This window comes from Hemitrygon akajei, chromosome 11 (genome assembly GCF_048418815.1).
Source record: "Hemitrygon akajei chromosome 11, sHemAka1.3, whole genome shotgun sequence".
In the NCBI taxonomy this organism is placed as follows: Eukaryota; Metazoa; Chordata; class Chondrichthyes; order Myliobatiformes; family Dasyatidae; genus Hemitrygon; species Hemitrygon akajei.
In genome coordinates, this window is record NC_133134.1 from 21,016,160 (window position 1) to 21,036,843 (window position 20,684).

Sequence of the window (20,684 nt, forward strand, 5' to 3'; positions counted from 1 at the left end):
CATCCAGAGGAAACCCACGTGGTTGCAGAGAGAACATACAAGCTCTACAGACAACATCAGAACTGAACTCCAACTGTGGATCACCCCAAGCTGCAAGAGCAAACACGAGGAAATCTGCAAATTCAAGCAACACACACAAAATGCTGGTGGAACACAGCAGGCCAGGCAGCATCTATAGGAAGAAGCACAGTCGACGTTTTGGGCCGAGACCCTTCGTCAGGACTAACTGAAAGAAAAGATAGTAAGAGATTTAAAAGTAGGAGGGGGAGGGGGAAATCCGAAATGATAGGAGAAGACGCGGGGGGGGGGGGGGGGTGGATGAATGAAGCTAGGAGCTGGAAAGGTGATTGGCAAAAGGGATACAGAGCTGGAGAAGGGAAAGGATTATGGGACAGGAGGCCTAGGGAGAAACAAGGGGGAGAGGAACACCAGAGGGAGATGGAGAACAGGCAAAGAGTGATTGTGAGAGGAGCAGAGAGAGAACAAAAAAAGAGGGGGGGATAAATAAATAAGGGATGGGGTAAGAAGGCGAGGAGGGGCATTAACGGAAGTTAGAGAAATCGATGTTCATGCCATCAGGTTGGAGGTTACCCAGACGGAATTTAAGGTGGTGTTCCTCCAGAGAGTGGCTTCATCTTGACAGTAGAGGCGGCCACGGATAGACATATCAGAATGGGAACAGGACGTGGAATTAAAATATGTGGCCACTGGGAAATCCTGCCTTCTCTGGCGGACCGAGCGTAGGTGTTCAGCGAAACGGTCTCTCAGTCTGCGTTGGGTCTCACCAATATATAGAAGGGAGCACCGGACACAGTACATCACACCAGCCGACTCACAGGTGAAGTGTCGTCTCACCTGTAAGGACTGTCTAGGGCCCCAAATGGTGGTGAGGGAGGAAGTGTAAGGGCAGGTGTAGCACTTGTTCCGCTTACAAGGATAAGTGTCAGGAAGGAGATCGATGGGAAGGGATGGGGGACAAATGGACAAGGGAGTTGTGTAAAGAGCAATCCCTGCGGAAAGCAGAAAGGGCAGGGGAAGATGTGCTTGGTGGTGGGATAACATGCTAACTGCTACACTACTGTGGTGCCCAAATGATGTCATGATATGTAAAAGGTGTTAGATTTAAATAGAAATAAAAGCTAATTTTATTATTATTAGATAACTCAAATGCTTACAATCCTGTTCAAATTACTACTTTGGCTTCATCGATTTGTCAAATTTCCTCAACCTTTGAGAAAATAAATGCAAGTAATATATAAGTAATAAGAAATATTAGTAGCTGCACTGCAAATTCCAAAGTAACAATGTATTCAAGTGCAAGTGCTAGTTAATTTTACATTTTAAGCTATTTCTTTATCCCTGCTTTTGAGCTCACACCTCTTCATTCTCAACTTCCTTCAAAGTTGGATGATTTTGAATATTAATTAATGATTAATCAATTCTTTACAAGTTCTTCAGCCCAGGCAGCTAGTAAGCACTGATTTATGGACATCACTAATAATATTTTTGATGGGAGTTGGTTGAAAATTTTATGTAAAGCCACGTATGAACATGGATGGGGAAGTCAGATCAAAGCAGCCCATTTGTTCAACAGAGTTTTCTATAAACACCTGTACTGTACTCCAAATTCGCCAAGAGACTATCTAAAAAATAACAGCACTACGGTATTCCTGTGAACAAACTACTCCTGCTGAATAGACATGTAGTCTCGAAACTTGCTATGTAGACTGGTGTCTTTGGAGTTTATAAAATCATACTGAGAAACTGCAGATGAGCATTATTAACTAAAATTATCTTGTATCTCTATTTTAGCTTTGTTCAGGAAACCGTCCAAGTACAAGGTATCTCTGGAAATGGTTCTTGATACTTACATAAATAAGCATATTTAGTCAGGAATTTGCTAAAAATTTAACCTAGAAAGTGATCACAAAAATCTACTTGCACTGTTAAAAACTGAGCAAAGCAGTGCCATTAAAAGAGATAATGACTTTCACTACAATTAGCACATTGATTGTGCCTTAAATAATCCTGTTTCCCAAAAGAAAGTTCAAAGTAAATTTATTATCAAAGTACATATATGTCACCATATACAACCGTGAGATTCATTTTCTTGTGGGCAAAGAGGATGATTTCCCCCCAGCGCATTACTAAACAGAAGAGAATTACATCTCATTGAGCTTGCAGTTAGAAACATAGAAAATAGGTGCAGGAGTAGGCCATTCAGCCCTTCGAGCCTGCACCGCCATTCAGTATGATCATGGCTGATCATCCAACTCAGAACCCTGTACCTGCTTTCTCTCCATACCCCCTGATCCCTTCAGCCACAAGGGCCATATCTAACTTCCTCTTAAATATAGCCAATGAACTGGCCTCAACTGTTTCCTGTGGCAGAGAATTCCACAGATTCACCACTCTGTGTGAAGAAGTTTTTCCTCATCTCGGTCCTAAAAGGCTTCCCCTTTATCCTTAAATTGTGACCCCTCGTTCAGTTAGGTTACACAACATTCCTCCAACATTGTCTCCCACATGAATGACAATCTAAACTCATAACTTCTTGTCAAATGTAACTTGCACACATATATAAATGAACGCAACTACATCTATAGATTGGAACTGAGCTCCCTGCATTTAAGTATTTTGTCTTCAGATCAACGTAATTCATTTGGTCAAAATTCCAACGGGAGAAATACTTATTTCCCCAAAGGAGGCTCTATTCAATCACAGAATAAAAATGCAAATAGATCTGATATTATTTAGCCCTACAACTCTTACGACAAAAGTGATTACAACTTTACACAATTGCTTTCTGCATATTATTTATTTTAAAGTTTCATATTTTGAAAGTACTTTATGTAAACAATTTTCTTCCAAGTAAATACTGTTTGTTTTGCTGTACTTGCTCTCAGCCTTACCCTCTGGAAGAGTTGTTGGCCTAGATATGTTGATGCGGCTCTTGTGATATTCTTGGTGCCTCCAAGTTTGCAGCGGATATATCCATACAGATTAGCTGCTTGCAAGGAAAGTCCTGCTATTACCAAAGCCTGCAAGACAAGTAAATTAGTGGATAAAGATAAATGTGTAAGCTAATTCAGAATAAGCAGACACATTCATAAAAAAACATGAATTCACTTAATAGCAATAATCCATTTCCGGAACCACACAAATGTGATACAACACTGTACTTTCCTAAAATTATTTTCTTAACTGAAACTTCTAACAATGTCATGACCTGCTATTCAAAAATCTGGAATTAAAGAGTTACAGTGGATGCTATTTTCCTAGTGTGTTGCAAGTTTGATGGCAATTATTAAATTATTTGATCATATTCAATGAACAAAACTGTTAAAACTCAAAAGGCAGTACTATATTTTCTTTGCAATACCAACATACTGTATAGAGAAAAAGATTATCTTTATTTGACATGTGTATGTCAAAAAATAAATGTAATGTGTAGTCTTTATGTCAACGGCCAACACAGTCCAAAGATTGTGGTGGTGGTAGCCTGCAAGTGTTACTACACGTCAGGCAGTAATATAGCCTGCCCACAATTCACTAACCCTAACTGTATATCTTTGCAATTTAGGAGGAAACCCAAACAGTCACTGGAAAAATGTACAAGCTCCTTTATTGACAGTGGTGGAAATCAAACTCAATTTTCCAATCACTGGCACTGCAAAGTGACTGCACTAACTGCGATGCTACCGTGCCACCCACTAAAATCTTGGTGTTTAGCATAAGAAAATTAACTTGATAATTATACTTATAAGGTTCCCTTTTTGAATATTTTAAATTCATAGCAATCATAGAATCAAAAATAAATTATTTCTGAACTACATTATAAAGGAAGATTCAAGCATTTAGTCAAGTCTTTTTTTTTGAAGTGCAATGGATAATGAATGATCTTTTTTGGAACCAAAAACCACACTGACTATAACACAGGAAAGGCCAGGTGAGAAGATACCAATAAGTCTATTTAATTCCCCACATTAAAAACTCTTAAATATATGAAAACTTAAAATATAGAATTCAAACAGCTTGTAAGAGCACCTGCTTAGGACTTATAATCATTACTTAACAATCCAAAAGGACAGCATCGAGCCAAGCAGCCAGAGACAATAGTTAACATAACTTTCATGAGGATAATAAGGTAACAATTACACAACAATGCTGTGTAAACTGTTTAAAATGTCCTAGTTGCTAGAGGGTGCTAGGGCTCCGATGATGTTTGGGGGTATAATAGTAATTGTTAATAATATATACAGTGGTGCACTGTCAAAGAGGCAACCATCTAGAGAAGAATTTAAACTAGCAACCCATCTGCCCTAGAGGAGTGTGAAAGATCCCATGACACTTCACAAATGTGCACAGAGTTCACTCCAACATGAAGCCCAATTTCTGCTCTTCAGCTGATGTAATTTAAATGCTTTTTCTGATCATATTGCTCGGAACTTTGTCTGCAAATTTACTGACAGTAAATGTACAATATAGCAGTGATTACATTTCAAAATAATTCAATAGTTGTAAAGCATTTTGAAGCCTTCCAAGTGTATTGTCATACTGAAGATGACATCAAGCATTCTGACTACTTCCAGAGTACTTAGAACAGGTCTGTGAAGGGGTGCTCCCCAAGTCACCAGAAAGAATAAAATAAGTAAATTTTAACGGTAAGGAGATAGACTTTGCCAGATGGCTAGCCCATTCCCATATGCCAATCAAGTGCGACAAATATTGATGTTAATCCATTTGGTACATCTACAAGTCTTGAATTATTCAGTTTTATGCTTGGTTCATTTTTAGTAGTTTCTTTTGATGATTATCATTCTTGAAAAAATCAATCAAATATTCATAATTAAATTGGATTCATTCACTGACAATATACAGTACATTATCCACATTCTGAAAACAATTTTTTGAAGAAAAATAACTGGTTAATGAAATAAATTAACACAATTTTAATATATGAATTTTCTAAACAGATGTTCAAAGTTTTATTATTTAAACTGAAAAGCTTGAGCTTGTAGATATTAAGAAAGCGGATGTGCTAGAGCTTTTGGAAAGCATCAAGTTGAATAAGTCACCGGGACCATATGAGATGTACCCCAGGCTACTGCGGGAGGTGAGGGAGGAGATTGATGAGCCTCTGGCGATGAACTTTGCATCATCAATGGGGACAGGAGAGGTTCTGGAGGATTGGAGGGTTGCAGATGTTGTTCCATTATTCAAGAAAGGGAGTAGAGATAGCCAAGGAAATTATAGACCAGTGAGTCTTACTTCAGTGGTTGGTAAGTTGATGGAGAAGTTCCTGAGAGGCAGGATTTATGAACATTAGGAGAGGCATAATATGATTAGAAATAGTCAGCACGGCTTTGTCAAAGGTAGGTCTTGCCTTATGAGCCTGATTAAATTTTTTGAGGATGTGACTAAGCACACTGATGAAGGTAGAGCAGTAGATGTAGTGTATATGGATTTCAGCAAGGCATTTGATAAGGTACCCCATGCAAGGCTTATTGAGAAAGTAAGGGGGCATGGGATCCAAGAGGACATTGTTTTGTGGATCCAGAATTGGCTTGCCCACAGAAGGCAAGGAGTGGGTGTAGACGTGTCATATTCTGTATGGAGGTCGGTGACCAGTGGAGTGTCTCAGGGATCTGTTCTGGGACCCCTTCTCTTCGTGATTTTTATAAATAATCTGGATGAGGAAGTGGAGAAATGGGTTAGTAAATTTGCTGATGACACAAAGGTTGGGGGTGTTGTGGATAGTGTGGAGGGCTGTCAAAGGTTACAGCGGGACATTGAAAGGATGCAAAAACTGAGCTGAGAAGGGCAGATGGATTTCAACCCAGATAAGTGTGAAATGGTTCATTCTGGTAGGTCAAATATGATGGCAGAATATAGTATTTATGGTAAGACTCTTGGCAGGGTGGAGGATCAGAGGGATCTTGGGGTCCAAGTCCATAGGACACTCAAAGCTGCTGTGCAGTTTGACTCTGTGGTTAAGAAGGCATATGGTGCATTGGCCTTCATCAACCATGGGATTCAGTTTAAGTGCTGAGAGCTAATGTTACAACTATATAGGACCCTGGTCAGACCCCACTTGGAGTACTGTGCTCAGTTCTTGTTGCCTCACTACAGGAAGGATGTGGAAGCCATAGAAAGGGTGCAGAGGAGATGTACAAGGACGTTGCCTGGGTTGGGGAGCAAGCCTTATGAGAATAGGTTGAGTGAACTCGGCCTTTTCTCCTTGGAGCGACGGAAGATGAGAGGTGACCTGATAGAGGTGTACAAGATGATGAGAGGCGTACAAGATGATGAGAGGCATTGATCGTGTGGATAGTCAGAGGCTTTTTCCCAGGGCTGAAATAGCTAGCACAAGAGGGCAGAGTTTTAAGGTGCTGGGGAGTAGGTACAGAGGAGATGTCAGGGGTAAGTTTTTTACTCAGAGAGTGGTGAGTATGTGGATTGGGCTGCCGGCAACGGTGGTGGAGGCGGATATGATAGGGTCGTTTAAGAGACTCCTGGATTGGTACGTGGAGCTTAGAAAATAGAGGGCTATGGGTAACCTAGGTAATTTCTAAGGTAAAGACATATTCGGCACAGCTTTATGGGCTGAAGGGCCTGTATTGTGCTGTAGGTCTTCTATGTTTCTATAAAAGTGTTGCAGATTTGATAAAAGATGAATATTTACAGTATACGAATTTTGTATTTTCCTCAGAGTTCCTGCTTAGGATTTAATTGAAGCCTGTAAACATCCATTAATTAAAAATCCAAAAGTATAGTATCAAGCCTAGCAGCCTAGAGGCAACAGTAGACATAACTACCATGGGCAAAGAAAGCCTGTGAGTAAACAGAAAGACAACATGCCCTTAATTAGAATTTAATGATTCAAACAAAAAAACATGAAAGAATGAGGGGAGTATGAGAAATAGCAGGAAAAATAATGGTTAAGATTTTATTGAAATGAAGATCATGGGTTGGAGGGAGAAAGGACTGACAATGCCTTTTATTGATCTAATAATATGCAGTATATGGGATATAATTTCTGGTTTGCCTCCAATCCTTTGATGTCACTTCAAGATATCTGCTCTATTTCTGGATGAGTAACAATAATTTCAAAGCCCAGAAGATTACATCTCATGTTGATATCCCAAATAGAATATAACTAGTGTGACAAGCACTGGACAATACAAGGTTGCTCAAAGCCCGAGTACCCTTAAATTCATAATTTTAGCCCATTCTGCCTGAACAGACACAATTAGCATTGGCTTGAGACCAACTAAAGACTGGGAAGAGCAGGGGGGGGAACCTCAAAACCATTTGACCACTAAACATATGCAGGCATTAGTAGCAACCAGGCCTGACTAAATTCAAAGGAATGATCCTCCTTGAAGACAAAGATAGTAACAACTTCTTTTAGCCGACTAAATAAGAAATGACTAATAAACTCTTGTTGGGTTTCCAGCCGGTACTAGTATCAATTTTACCCAACATTTCGATGACAAACTCAGCCATCTTCATCAGAGATGTTGCCTGGGCATGTCTAATCTGGTGGAATTTAGACTCAAGTCGTCTGTCCCTTCTGATTGGTTAGTCCACATCTAATCAGGTTTCCACTGTCTCACCTTGTTTACACTGCATTTGCAATGGCCATTGACTTTGACGGCACAAAACTACTGTAGCACACCAATAGCTTTTGCGACTGCCTGGTGATGGAAGCCATTGAAATAAAACTAGAGGAAAAGAATTTTAACAAAGACGAAGGTCTCGCTCCAAGTAAGAACTGGAGCTTGTTTGTAAACAAGGTGGGACAGCGGGAACCTGATTGGATGAGGACTAACCAATTGGGGGGGATGGACAACAAAGGTCTAAATACCACCGGACTAGATATGCCCACTCATCATCCCTGATGAAGATGGCAGAGTTTGTAATTGAAACATTGGTTAAAATCTATATTTGTACCCGGCTGGAAGCCCGACGGGAGTTTATTCATCATATACCCGGGAAAGCACTAGATCATTCTTTAAATAAGTCTTAATTTCATACTGTATTCCTATTTAATAATTCTTACCAGCCACTTCAGCTTCAAGGAAAACAAAGTAGTAAAAAGAAACACCGTCCAAATCAGAGGACAGACAATTAGTCCAAGCCAGAAGATCTGAGCCTCTGCCTCTGTTGATGTAGCTCTATTCTTTGCGGTAGTCTGTGAGTAAACAGAAAGACAACATGCCCTTAATTAGAATTTAATTATTCAAACAAAAAAACATGAAAGAATGAGGGGAGTATGAGAAATAGCAGGAAAAATAATGGTTAAGATTTTATTGAAATGAAGATCATGGATTGGGGGGAGAAAGGACTGAGAATGCATTTTGTTGATGTAATAATATGCAGTATATGGGATATAATTTTTTTTGTTTTATTTGAAAACATGGCCATGATTATCACATTTCAGTATCTCAAAAACTGCTGTTCTAAGATTTTCACACACAACAGTTTCTTGAGTTTCATAAACACAAAAGATTCTACAGATGCTGGAAATCCAGAGCCTAAAACGGCAACTGTTTATTCATTTCCATAGATGCTGCCTGGCCTGCTGAGTTCCTTCAGTATTTTGTGTGAGAGTCTCTAGAGTTTACAGAGAATGGTGCAATATAATAAAAAGCATGCAGTGAGTGATAGTTATGTAAATGAAAACACCTTGTTAATAAGAGAGGTTAGGGAGAATGGGCCGGTCTTGTTCAAGTTGACAGCAAGGCATCAGTAACTCAAATAACCATGTGTTACCACAGCGGTGTGCAGAAGAGCATCCCTGAATGTACACGTCAAACCTTGAAGTGGATGGGCTACAGCAGCAGCAGATCTCAAAAGTACAGTGGCCACTTAATTAGGTATAGGAGGTACCTAATAAAGTGGCAATCAAGTGCATATCCAGATCTACAAGGTGACTGAAGGGAATATACAAGAGGGAAACATACAAAAATGTTATGGTCACGGCCTCTATAGTTTTAAACAGCATTAGCTATAACTCTGTCAAACATCACCTCAACTCTGAACTGACATATGGAGATTTTTTTTACAAGTAAAAGCTCTTCAAAGTATAAATGAGTGAACAGTATTTCCCTCTGCTCTCGTTAAGTGATTTGAACACAACTGACACATTTTCCTGGTAAAAAGGAATCCAGAAATTTATTGCACAATATGAAATGGAAATTTAAAATCCAGTTAACAAAACTATAAATATACCTAACAAAAACATACATCAACTTCCATCAATATAAATAATTCTTTCAACCAAGAACAATTTGGGCAAGTAATTATTGCACTGAATGATTTTATAATGAAATTATCTACCTTTCTTGCTTCAAAGAGCCAATGGCTTTTTCCATCTTCATCAATCTGGTTCCACCAACGCAAACCGACCAAAAGCCTTCCAGTTACATTCTGTAATCAAAACATTACAAATAAATACTAGTTACATCTAGTTTTTCTCTAACCAAAACATAGGTAAGCAGCCAAAATGAGCTACTCACTAGATAAACTAGCAGAGGAATTAAGCATTTTCAGTGTCATCAGGTATTGTGGTGACTAGAACTTGTTCTGTGACCAAGATATCAAAGCCCTGTATTAGATTATAATCACAGACCCAAGTCTATAATGCATTACGTAATTGAAAGAAGTGCTCCAAGTCAAGATTATCTGAAGTACCTATAATTTTGTGGGTTTGGTCCTTCCTAGCCGGGGATTTTCTGGTTCAGAAATCATCAGATTAATGTAAAAGCAGAAACAACTGCCCAACAAATGAAGACAAAAATCTACTTAAGCCTGTCTGCTTGATTCAATATTTTATCCAGACACTGAAAGATCCCAATACACAAGCTAAATAGCAGGTACTGTGTTTAACTGTTGGCGCGTGGCCAAGTGGTTAAGGCGCTCGTCTAGTTATTTGGAGGTTGCTAGTTCGAGCCTTGAGCAAGGCACTTAACCACTGGTGCGACAACACCGGTGCCAAGCTGTATGGGTCCTAATGCCCTTCCCTTGGACAACACTGGTGGCGTGGAGAGGGGAGACTTGCAACTTGGGCAACTGCCTGTCTTCCGTTAAAAAAAACCTTGCCTAGACCCTGGAAACTTTCCTAGGTGCAACTCCATGGTCTATCGAGACTAACGGAGGCCTACCAACTCTTCAAATTTCTAACTTAGAAAACTCAACATATGCTCAATGGTTTGGCAAAAGAAAAGTAAAAGGAAGAAACAGACAAGAATTCACAGTGAGAAATTTGGAAAAATATGATAGGCTTATCAGGAGAGCCTTTAAAAGGATTGATGGAGTGTAAAATGCAAAGATGAAAACAAACCTCAGTGGTGTGGAGGATCAAATGTACAGATTGACAAAAGAACAAGGCCTGAAGAGAATGTTTCAAATTCATGGCGATATTAAGTACAACACCAAAATCTGACGGGGACCTGATGTAGACTGCCAAGAATCAAAATTACAAGTGAGCTGAACAGGACAGAGGAAATCCAATTTGACCAAGGTAGAGTTTATCAAGGGCACACAATGGAAGACCAAGGCGGCATTTGGTTCAGTGGTGTATGACAACATGCAGATAAAAGGTTAAATCACGATGAGGATACACACGGGTGAAGTTATGGAGATTGCTAAGAGAAGAGGTCTGAGTATGATTTCAAGGTTTTTCAACAAATAGTTGAGGAAAAGCATATTCTCAGGGACATACAGGAGGGAATTTTAAGCGAACAAAAAAATAGTTTGTCTTCTTTCTGTTCAATCAGAGTCATTTTTGATTCTGCCTTAGTAGCACTGCAGTAAGGAAACCGGTGCAAATGTAAAACAGTGTCCAGGATGGGTAGTACCTCTGGTGAAGGGACCTGTTGTATCCATTCTGGGGTAGATCTCTCATCTTTGGTCCAAACTGAATACTCAGCTCAAACCTGTGGATCCAAGTAGATCTTTGCACGTGTAGCGGCCACACCCCATACACCACTTTGACATGAGCCAAACCAGGTGAGGGTAGTCAGCAGATTCATTCCTCGGTCAGATGGGGACAAGCTGTCCTACCATACAAAATCAGCGCTGGCAGACTGGATGGATGAGATCTACAGTGAGATCCAACAGCCTGCAAGGCAGTTCTGCAACACTCCATGGAGAGCGAAGGGCTTGACGAGGCACCAAAGTCACGGCCATCCACTGCAACCAAAGAAGATCCCAGTTGTGATGACTACTCGTACCACTAGACCTGGACGTCTGAGATCAAAGAGTGGAACTGCCCCAGTGCAACAGTTTTTCCACTTTAAAAACTCTCCCACATAGGTCTCATCATGGTCGGATACGACAGAGAGAACATAGATGTAAGGCTAAGACATTAATATTCCAGAAAATGAGATTTTTTATTTGCTTACAGGAAACTACTAAAGCAGGGGAACATGTTGGTTCCAAATTAGAGCATAGCAGTGCATATGATATCAATGCCTCTTCATGGTCAGACCATTTAGTAATTCCATAGAAGTTAGGCAGCAAGAGAGCTGTGATGAAAACTGGTGATTAGGAACATAGGTTAGAGAGAGAAAAAAAGTGAATTTCAGAGTTAAGAGTAATTTTTGAGAACAAAGTGGGGAAAGGAAAGGATCAGGAGCATGGTGGGAGATGGACAGAGCTTAGCAAAATGGGCTGTGACAACTGACAGTACCAACAGTAAGTTAACTGATGGATAACACCATAAGGAAGCCTCCTCTGCTATTATTTGTGGAATTTTAATACGCACAGAGTAACTGCTGCATTGCCTGCAAAACACCAGCATTGCTTTGCAAAATCTGGTGTGTTTGAGGCATAATGATAAAGTGCAATAATGGCTTGATAAAACAGCTGCAAGCAACTAATAACTTTTTAAGTTCAAGAACGAAGCCCAAAGTCAGCAGTAGGGAAAATTGCTAGAAGTGATCAAGGAAGTAATAACAAGTAACTTATAGTGTTTTGTGACAGTCACAGAATACTGTACATTAGAAGTAAAATGCTCATTTTCATATACTGTATTTTCTTGTGTTGTCAACAAGAGATTGTAATTGCAAGACGTCCGACTGAAAGACCCTACAAAGGATTGCGAGGACTGCTGAGTGGATCGTCAAGGTCTCTGTTCCACCCATCAGATACATTTATCAGGAGAGCTGCCATACAGAACTATCAAGGATCCCTCCCATCCGTCCCACAATCTCTTTGACCACCCACTATCATGTAGGAGGTACCCGAGTGTCAGAACAAGGACAGTTAGGATAGGAAACAGCCCAGGCCATGAGACTACTGAACTCACTGCCAACACCAAGGTCTCACCGCTTATGAAGCACAAGTAGCGTTATACTGTTTACTTCGTAACTTGTGTCATAAATACATATTAAATGTCAGTTTTCTAGACTATTTTTCATTATTTGTAGCAATATTACTTTGTGTTGTGTGAGAGTTTAAAGTACTGTGTTGAGCATCTTGGTCTGGAGGAACGTCGTTTCATTTGGCTGTGTACATGTATACAGTTGATTGACAAATGAACTTGAATAAAAATATTTCAAAGAACATAGTAAAATGTCTTAGTTTCTCACCTAACAAAATCATTGGAACACATGGAATTCAATTCTGTGACAACAGTATATTGAATTTGTCAAAGGACAAAAGCCATTTGTTTCCTTGTTGGCATCCCCTCAAGAAGCAATTGCACAGTAACGTGAAAAAGTCTTAGGCAAATATGTATAGCGAGGGTGCCTAAGACTTTTGCACAGGGCTATATTTGTCAACATGGCAGGGGAGGGGGGAGAGAGAGGGAGGGGGTTGTAAATCTAGTGGGAGCAGACAATACTGGGAAAGGTGGGAATGGAGTGCTGTGGGAGGGGTGTGAGACAAGCGGCAGAGAAGGAGTGCCAGTGGCAGGGGGTGGCACGGGTGCAGACACATCCACCTCTGAGACACCAGGCAAGGTCATTTGATTCCAAACAATTGGTTTATTGATTATTACAGAATGTCTCTCTGATGCTTCCTGCTCCCTCCCCCGCCTTTCCCCTTTCCCCAACCATGATTCCTCTCTCCCTGCTCCCCTTCCCACTTGCAGTCCCAAATCTGAATCAGGTTTATCATCACACACGTCATGTTTTTTGGTGGTAATACAGTGCAATATAAAATTACTACAGTATTCTGCAAAAGTCTCTCTCTATACACAACCAAGACTTTTGCACAGTACTGTATATCAACAATCATCACTGATTAATGCAATTTATTAATTGGCCTATAGGTGGTGAGCTTGCAATAAAGAAATGTAACTTTTTAAATCCTGGTATTCATCAAATGCTAACATTGCATTGGGGAATTGAATGCTATTTGATGACCAGCCAAGTGTAAACAAACCATCAAAATTACAGCAATGTACAGCAACAGATTTATTTGTAAACAATAAGGAAGGTGGGTTTTGCTTAGTGTTGGTTATAGTTTCTAGATGAATAGAAGCAGAAATCCCCACTTGTTGGTCTCAATTTACAGGAGTTCCTCTCAGACATTCAACATGCCCTTACATGCTCAGACTATACAAAAACAAATTGGAATCATATTGGAAAACATCAGTAGGAGTTGTAGATAGGCTGGAAGATTGTATTTACAGAAGTGTATCTTTCCTGGTACATTCAAATCATAGATTACTTTTGGCTATTGGGACATACATTTCTCAGTCAGAGAGACACAGAATAGCCCACCGAGTCTGTGTCAATCATGAGCCATCCACTCACACCAAACCTACATTAATCAGCGTTAATAAAACTCACCACATTCTTAACACCCGATCCCCCCCCCCCCCCCACAAGATTCCACACACTAGGGACAAATTACAGTAGCCAATTAACCCACGTGACTATTTTTCAGTCACAAGAATTTCACAATCACAAGAGGAAAGGCTGGATTCTTATCACAAAAATGAACTTAATGAGCCAGATACCAAAATACTTCCATCTAAAAATCCACATATAGGAAAATCCAAGCAAGATATTCTACTGTCCACGAAGAACAAACTAACTTTTCAACTTTGTATTTGTCTATTAGTTTTATCAATCATCTATAACAAGTGGGGTATGTCCAACTCAGAAATGATTAACAATTTCCTTCTTCAGGAATGCAGGTTAATTAACCCCATATAAAATTGTACAAAATACATAAACTAAAACCTAAAGTCACCAGGTACAAGTTTCTTACCTTCACTGACCAGAAATCACAGGACAAGAGGAGGAGTACTGTCACAAAGCAGGCAATAAAGCTTCTGCTAAACCAGTCACAGAAGAGGTAAGTAATGATGGCACTTACACGAAAGAAAAGGTGAAAAAATGTAGCAAGTGGATGTCTGAAAAATATTAAACATTAAGATATTAATAGTGGGATATAAAGAATAAATATGAGAAATATATTCCTATATTTGATAATCTGTCAGGATGATTCAGTTTAACAGGAAGGACTATTATTCAAAATTAGATCCCATTCATAAGATACTAATCCAGTTGAGTGTGGCCATGGAGTTATTGATGCAAGACAAGAGCAGGAATTTTATTTTGCAATGCTTTCCAATCCAAGTAATGAGGAACGTGTAGAAAGCGGGCTTTTACTGAACCAAAGCTTCGGGAAAATACATCAATCAAAGTTACTCCAGAGAGAAAGTCCACATTATCACCATTGAGATTTTATCACATGTACATTGAAACATACAGTGAGATGTGTTGTTTGTGGAGTAACACCTCACCTAAGCTGTGGAAGTCCACAAGTGTGACCACATATTCTGGTGCCAACAGAGAGCACACTCACAATGTTCAGCAGAATAACACAGAACACACTAAGCAACGAAGCAGTTACAGCAAAGCACACGCTGTTCTCCATCCCACTGCCCACCCACATACACATACCTCTAACCCCAGGGCAGGCATTTCTGTTACTTAAATCATAGACAAAAGATGCAGACAAACAAATCTCTAATAATTGTTTTATTTCTTTTTTATAGTTAAGAACTAACCACTAACATATTGTCAACATTTTCTATATTTCTATTTTATTATTTCTGAAATTTAGCATTCAGCAAGATCTTCTGTTTTCGCTAGTTCACGGCTACTCCTAACTGCACTGATGTCCTATAATTTACGTGGGACCTAATTTATGAATTTGCCAGAATTTTGCATATAAAACGCTAACAGTTGGCATCCCATAGTTTATTTTGCCAATAGAGAATGAATTTCAACATTTACACTTCTAGTAGTTTTATGTAAACACTGTTGGTGGTACTGTATGTATAATGCTATTACAGGTCCAGTGACCTGGGTTCAATTCCACCACTGTAAGGAGTTTGTACTGTATATTCTCCTCATGACCGCATAGGTGTTTCAGTTTCCTCTCACGTTTCAAAACATACAGGTTAACAGGTCACCTGGGTGTAACAGGCCAGCAAAGGCCTGTTGGGAAAGAAGGGCGTGTTACTGTGCTGTATCTCTAAATTTAAAAAAAACACACACAAAAATTATTTACTGGATATCATTAAAACAATTAAATGATTCCTAATTTGGTGATATCATACTTGTAGGGTAACAGTTTCAGTGAACTATTGCCCAGAAAAAATGAGGTACAACATAACGATCACAATATCTTGCATATAACAAAATCACATTATTCAAAATACTTCATGCAAGTTAAACATACAAAAGTCAAAGAGTCATTATTTTCAGAAAGGTTGATGTGCACCATTTTGTTTCAGTGGTGATGGGAATGCAAGTCAAATTTATTTTGAAGCAGTTAATTATTAAAAAAACATGTTCTGTCAGCATATTCTTAATCAATAAAAAACAAGCATATTAGATAACAGGGAGTTTATCAGCAAATTATCTTACACAATATAACATTCTTTCTAACATTCATTACTAATTTTAAAATCACACATAGCAAAACAGAACAGAGATAATTACGTAATTCCCCCATAACTTAATCTTGCCGACTGATGTAAATAAGTTGATAGGTTCTTGAATAGTAAGGGCATCAAAGTTTACAGGCAGAAGGTAGGAGAATGAGCTTTTTTTTGGGGGGGGGAATAAATCAGCCATGATGATGAAGCAGAGTAGATTTGATCAGCTGAATGTCCTAATTTTGCTCCTTTGTCTTATGGTCTAAAATTTATATGCAACTATCCTCCACTCACTGCAGAAATTACCCCCTTTTGGGGAAGTTGCCATGGTTTCTGTTTCATTGGACTTTCTATCTATGCTATTGAAAGGTGCATATTCCATAAATCTTCCAATTTGTTAACTAAAACTGCAATGTCTATGTGACTGTACAGTTTTAAATAGGCTAATTATTGCCTTACAATAATGAGTAAAACAATTTTCCAGAAACAAATTTTGCACTCCTAAACATGCAGGTTAATTTCAAGTGCAGAGGTATAGCTTCTCAATCTAGCTACATTTTTTTTTTAGGGGAACACCAGTTTCCCCTTACATAAGGTAAACAAAAATCACAAGATCTAGTGTGCAACTTGAAACTTCATTATACAATTGTCACTTCAATTAAAACTATACACAATAACCATCTAAGGCAATAAAAAAAGTGTGTGACAGAAACTGAATTACCTCACTAGAATGAGGTAATGTTCAAGCAGTTTACTCAAATAACACACACACACACACACACACACAGCTGGAGGAACTCAGCAGGTCAGACAGCAAGGAAGGGAGGAGAAGCCAGAATAAGGTGGTGGGGGAGGAGGGAGCATACGGGGGGGGGGGGAGGGGGGGCAGGTGATCAGTGAGACCAGGGGAAGAGGAGGTGGGTGGGGGTGAATGGTATAAGAATCTGGGAGGTGATAAATAGAAAAGGGCTGAAGGAAGAGGAATCTAATGGGAGAAGACAGTGGACCAAGAAATAAAGGGAAGGAGGGAACCAGACGGAGGTGATGGGACAGGTAATGAGGGCAGGAAAGGAAAACAGCTGAGAGGGAAACCAGAATGAGAAATGGAAAAGAAAAAGAAAACGGGAGAGTAGAAATTACAGGACGTTAGGGAAACTGATGCTCAAGGCATTAAGTTAGAGGCTACTCAGATAGGATGAGGTGCTGCTCCTCCAACCTGAGCTTGGCCTCTTCATGGCAGGAGAGGCTACAGACAGGCATGTCAATATGGGAATGACAGATCAAATTTTCCAGCATTTGCAGAATCTCTCTTATCTATAGTTTACTCAAATAAACACAGTGAGAACATTCTCAGAGATCCGAGAAGGAGTTAAACTAAATTTCCGCAAGTCAAATTCATGCAACCTTTTTTGTCCCCACCGTAATTCAATACGGTAGGATTGCAATGGATAATCCGTGCTTGACTTATTTATGCAAATTTACATTCACAATCCAACTGGCTGTAGGAACATTACTGAATTAGAGTGGAAAACAATAGAGAAGCCCTTGCAGACTGCTTATCAGTGATCTGTTAGATTTCTTGCTTTGACTATATTACTCAAGTATGAGCAATTAGTCTCTGTTTGCATTAATAATGTTTGCTTGTTCAGCGTAAAGTGGCAGCCACGTTAGCTAGAATAACAGTGACGTCATTCAAAAGTAATTTAAAATGTTTTGGGATATTGTGAGGACAAAGGGAGTGTCATATGAAAATCAACAAGCTTTAATTCTCATTGTGCATACTCACCCATAAAGAATTGTCAAGAATAAGGAAAACTCAGCATCAGTCATGCACATCAAAATTTCCTATTCGCTATCTCGTTGAGGTTAATTTGAAAACATGGTGAGCAGTCGTTTGGTTGCACACATACAAATAACACCATTAAGCCCCACCTACTTGTTTTGCTCACTGCCGAGAAATGTAATTCAGAGAAATTCAAGATGATTTTTCAACAAAATCCCTGAAGTTTGCCAAAGAAATTGACGGTACATAGGAAGATCTATGGTATGCTAGCATTCTTAATCCAGGGATTGAATTCAAAAGCTGCAAGGTTATCCTGTAGCTCAATAAAACTCTGATTAGACCACACATGGAGTAGTGTGTTCATTTCTGGTCGTCTCCATACAGGAAACATATGGAAGCTTTAGACAGAGTGCAGAGTTTATCAGGATGGTGTAGATTAGAGATGAGGTTGAACAAGCTAGGGCTTTAAGCTCTGGAGCAAAGAAGGATGAGTGGTGACTTGATAAAGGTGTGTAAGATTATGAGACGCAGAGATAGAGAGGTTGCAGGGTATCTCTACCATCTCTACTAAAGGAGATGTAAGGCACTTCTTCTATCCGCTAGCCTGCACGTCACCCTTAGGTAAGGTGTAGTACCTGCTACACATCACAAGTCCTGGTTACGCGACCACTGATGCCAGGCAATCTTCGAAGAGTAGTGATAACAGCTGGGGTCACCCATCTTGTAAAGACACTGCCCAGAAAGATTTTTCTGTTGAAAGGGGGTCTTGATCAGCTAAGTATGTGGATTGAGGAAAGGCAAATCTGGTTTTCAATCCAGATAAATGTTTGGTATTGCCTTTATGCAGATACACTGGGATTTGGGACCTGGGAGTATTACAGAACAAAGGGGCCTAGAAGTTCAAGTACATAGTTTACTGAAAGCACAGTCACATGTAGATAGGGTGGAGAGGAAGGCGTCTGGCATGCTGGCCTTCATCAGTAAGGACAGTGAATATAGGAGTAGGGAGATTAGGTTGAAGTTATAAAAGACATTGGCGAGTCAGCACTTGGAATACTGGGCAGAATTTTTGGTCACACTATTGTAGGAAATATGTTATTAAACAAAGTGTGCAGAAAAAGATTTACCAGGACGTTGCCTGGACTTAGGACCTGAGTTACAAGGAGAGGTTGTATGGATGAGGACTTTATTCCTTGTAATGTAGGGGAATAAGGAGTGACTTGATAACGGTATGTAAGATTGGAGCCTCCCTGCCCTCTATTGTGGACCTGTACTCTTCCAGGTTGAAGAAGAGGGCGGGGAACATCATAAAGGACTCCTCCCATCCTGCGCACGGACTGTTTGATCTGCTTCCGTCTGGTAGGCGCTTCAGATCCCTCCAGACTAAGACTAATAGGCACTGGAGAAGTTTTTTCCCTACTGCGGTCACTTTGCTGAACAGTTAACTGTCGGCTAACTATTACTTGGATTGCACTACCTGTATGTATAATCTATATTTTCATTTATATTTATCATTATTATTGTTATGAGCAGAGAGACAACATCTGCCAGGAGTAAATTCCTTGTATGTGCATAGGTACTTGGCAATTAAAGTCTGATTCTGATTCTGATTATGAGGGGCATAGACAGGGTGAAAGCACATAACTTGTTTCCCCAGGGAGGGTTGCTAAAATATGTGAGCACACAGTAGTTAGAGAAGAGAGATTTAAAAGCAACATCAAGGGCAGCTTCTTCATGCAATGGCTGCTGAGCATTTGAAATGAGCTGCCAGAAATAGTGGTTGAGGTGGGCACCTAAGCACTATTAAAAAGCCATCTACACATGTCCAAGGATAGCAGAGATTTCGAAGGCTATGAGCCAAACACAAGCAGATGAGACTAGCTTATTGGGCAATACAGTAAGCAGGGATTGGATGGGCTGAAGGGCCTGTTTTCATACCTTATGACTATGTCTCTAGCTTCTGCTTGGATTTTCAAATCATCCCATGATGGAATATTTTAATAAATGTGTATTTTCAATCAATTTTTCCATTCTTCTCAGCTTTCCTATCTTTCTTAATGTCATATCTTATGAGCTAAAGGACAATGCTTCTGTTATCAATGGTTTTCAGGGCAGTTCCGACCTGCTCAATTACATTTCTTCAAGTCTCCACAAATGGGGTGGATCTCATCACTTGACCCCAGGACCTCCGGCAAAAGATAAATCTTCAGGTGTGTGATTAACATGGGTGGCAGGATCATGAGCAACAAATCCTAATCATTATAGATACACTACAAATAGGTGCTACCAGCTGCAGATAAGAGGGCTACTTGGAGGAAGAATGAAGAAAAATTCAGAAAATTTTACTGAAAAGTAAGAATTTGCATTTGTTTATTGTTTTTCATTTTCTCAAAACATCAAAGCATTTCACAGCCAAATTAATAACTTTAAGTTCAGATTTTGAATGTTCTGTAAAACACCATAATTGTAACAAGATGCAATATAATTTTATATGCAGACCGTCAGAGGAAGGATGCTCTGCATTGATTGGTACTGGAATCACTGTTATTTAAGAGTTATTTACTAAATGATTTTGAAGAAAAAAAGCATCCGTCTCCAGATGACTGTGACTGATAGGATTTAATTAGTTGCAAAAAAATAACCGATGAACAACAAGATCAACATTAACATTGCAAGATAAGGTACCTAAAGGTATTCCAAGTGCACAGGTTCATGGAATCCTGTTTCAAAAACCAAAAGCAATATTAATGTAGATTAATAAATATATAAAATATTGAAACATGGAGGCTGATGTCTATAAAGTTAGAATTCTAAATCAATACTTCTTGAACTCCTGTACAACAAAGACCAGACCATTTGGGCCATGTGGTCCTGGTTTTCAGTTTTGCAAAACAAGGTATGTAAATACCGTAGATTCCGGACTACAGAGCGCACCTGATTAAAAGCCACTGGCTCTAATTTTAGAAAGAAAATCAATTTTTTACTTGTACA

At 39.4% G+C, this 20,684-nt stretch overlaps 1 protein-coding gene across 4 annotated transcripts in view; it reads right to left on the bottom strand.

The window, feature by feature from the left end:
- LOC140735372 (Golgi apparatus membrane protein TVP23 homolog A-like) overlaps positions 1–20,684 on the bottom strand; it is a 36,837-nt gene that overhangs the window by 6,007 nt on the left and 10,146 nt on the right. For 3 of the 4 annotated variants that reach the window (XM_073060350.1, XM_073060347.1, XM_073060349.1), the window contains 4 exons: positions 14,230–14,374; positions 9,346–9,435; positions 8,066–8,197; positions 2,913–3,041 (listed from right to left, as the gene is read on the bottom strand). In XM_073060350.1, coding sequence (XP_072916451.1) covers positions 2,913–3,041; positions 8,066–8,197; positions 9,346–9,435; positions 14,230–14,374 — 496 coding nt within the window. The remainder of the gene's footprint in view (positions 1–2,912; positions 3,042–8,065; positions 8,198–9,345; positions 9,436–14,229; positions 14,375–20,684) is intronic. The other variant, XM_073060351.1, reaches the window with a different exon arrangement.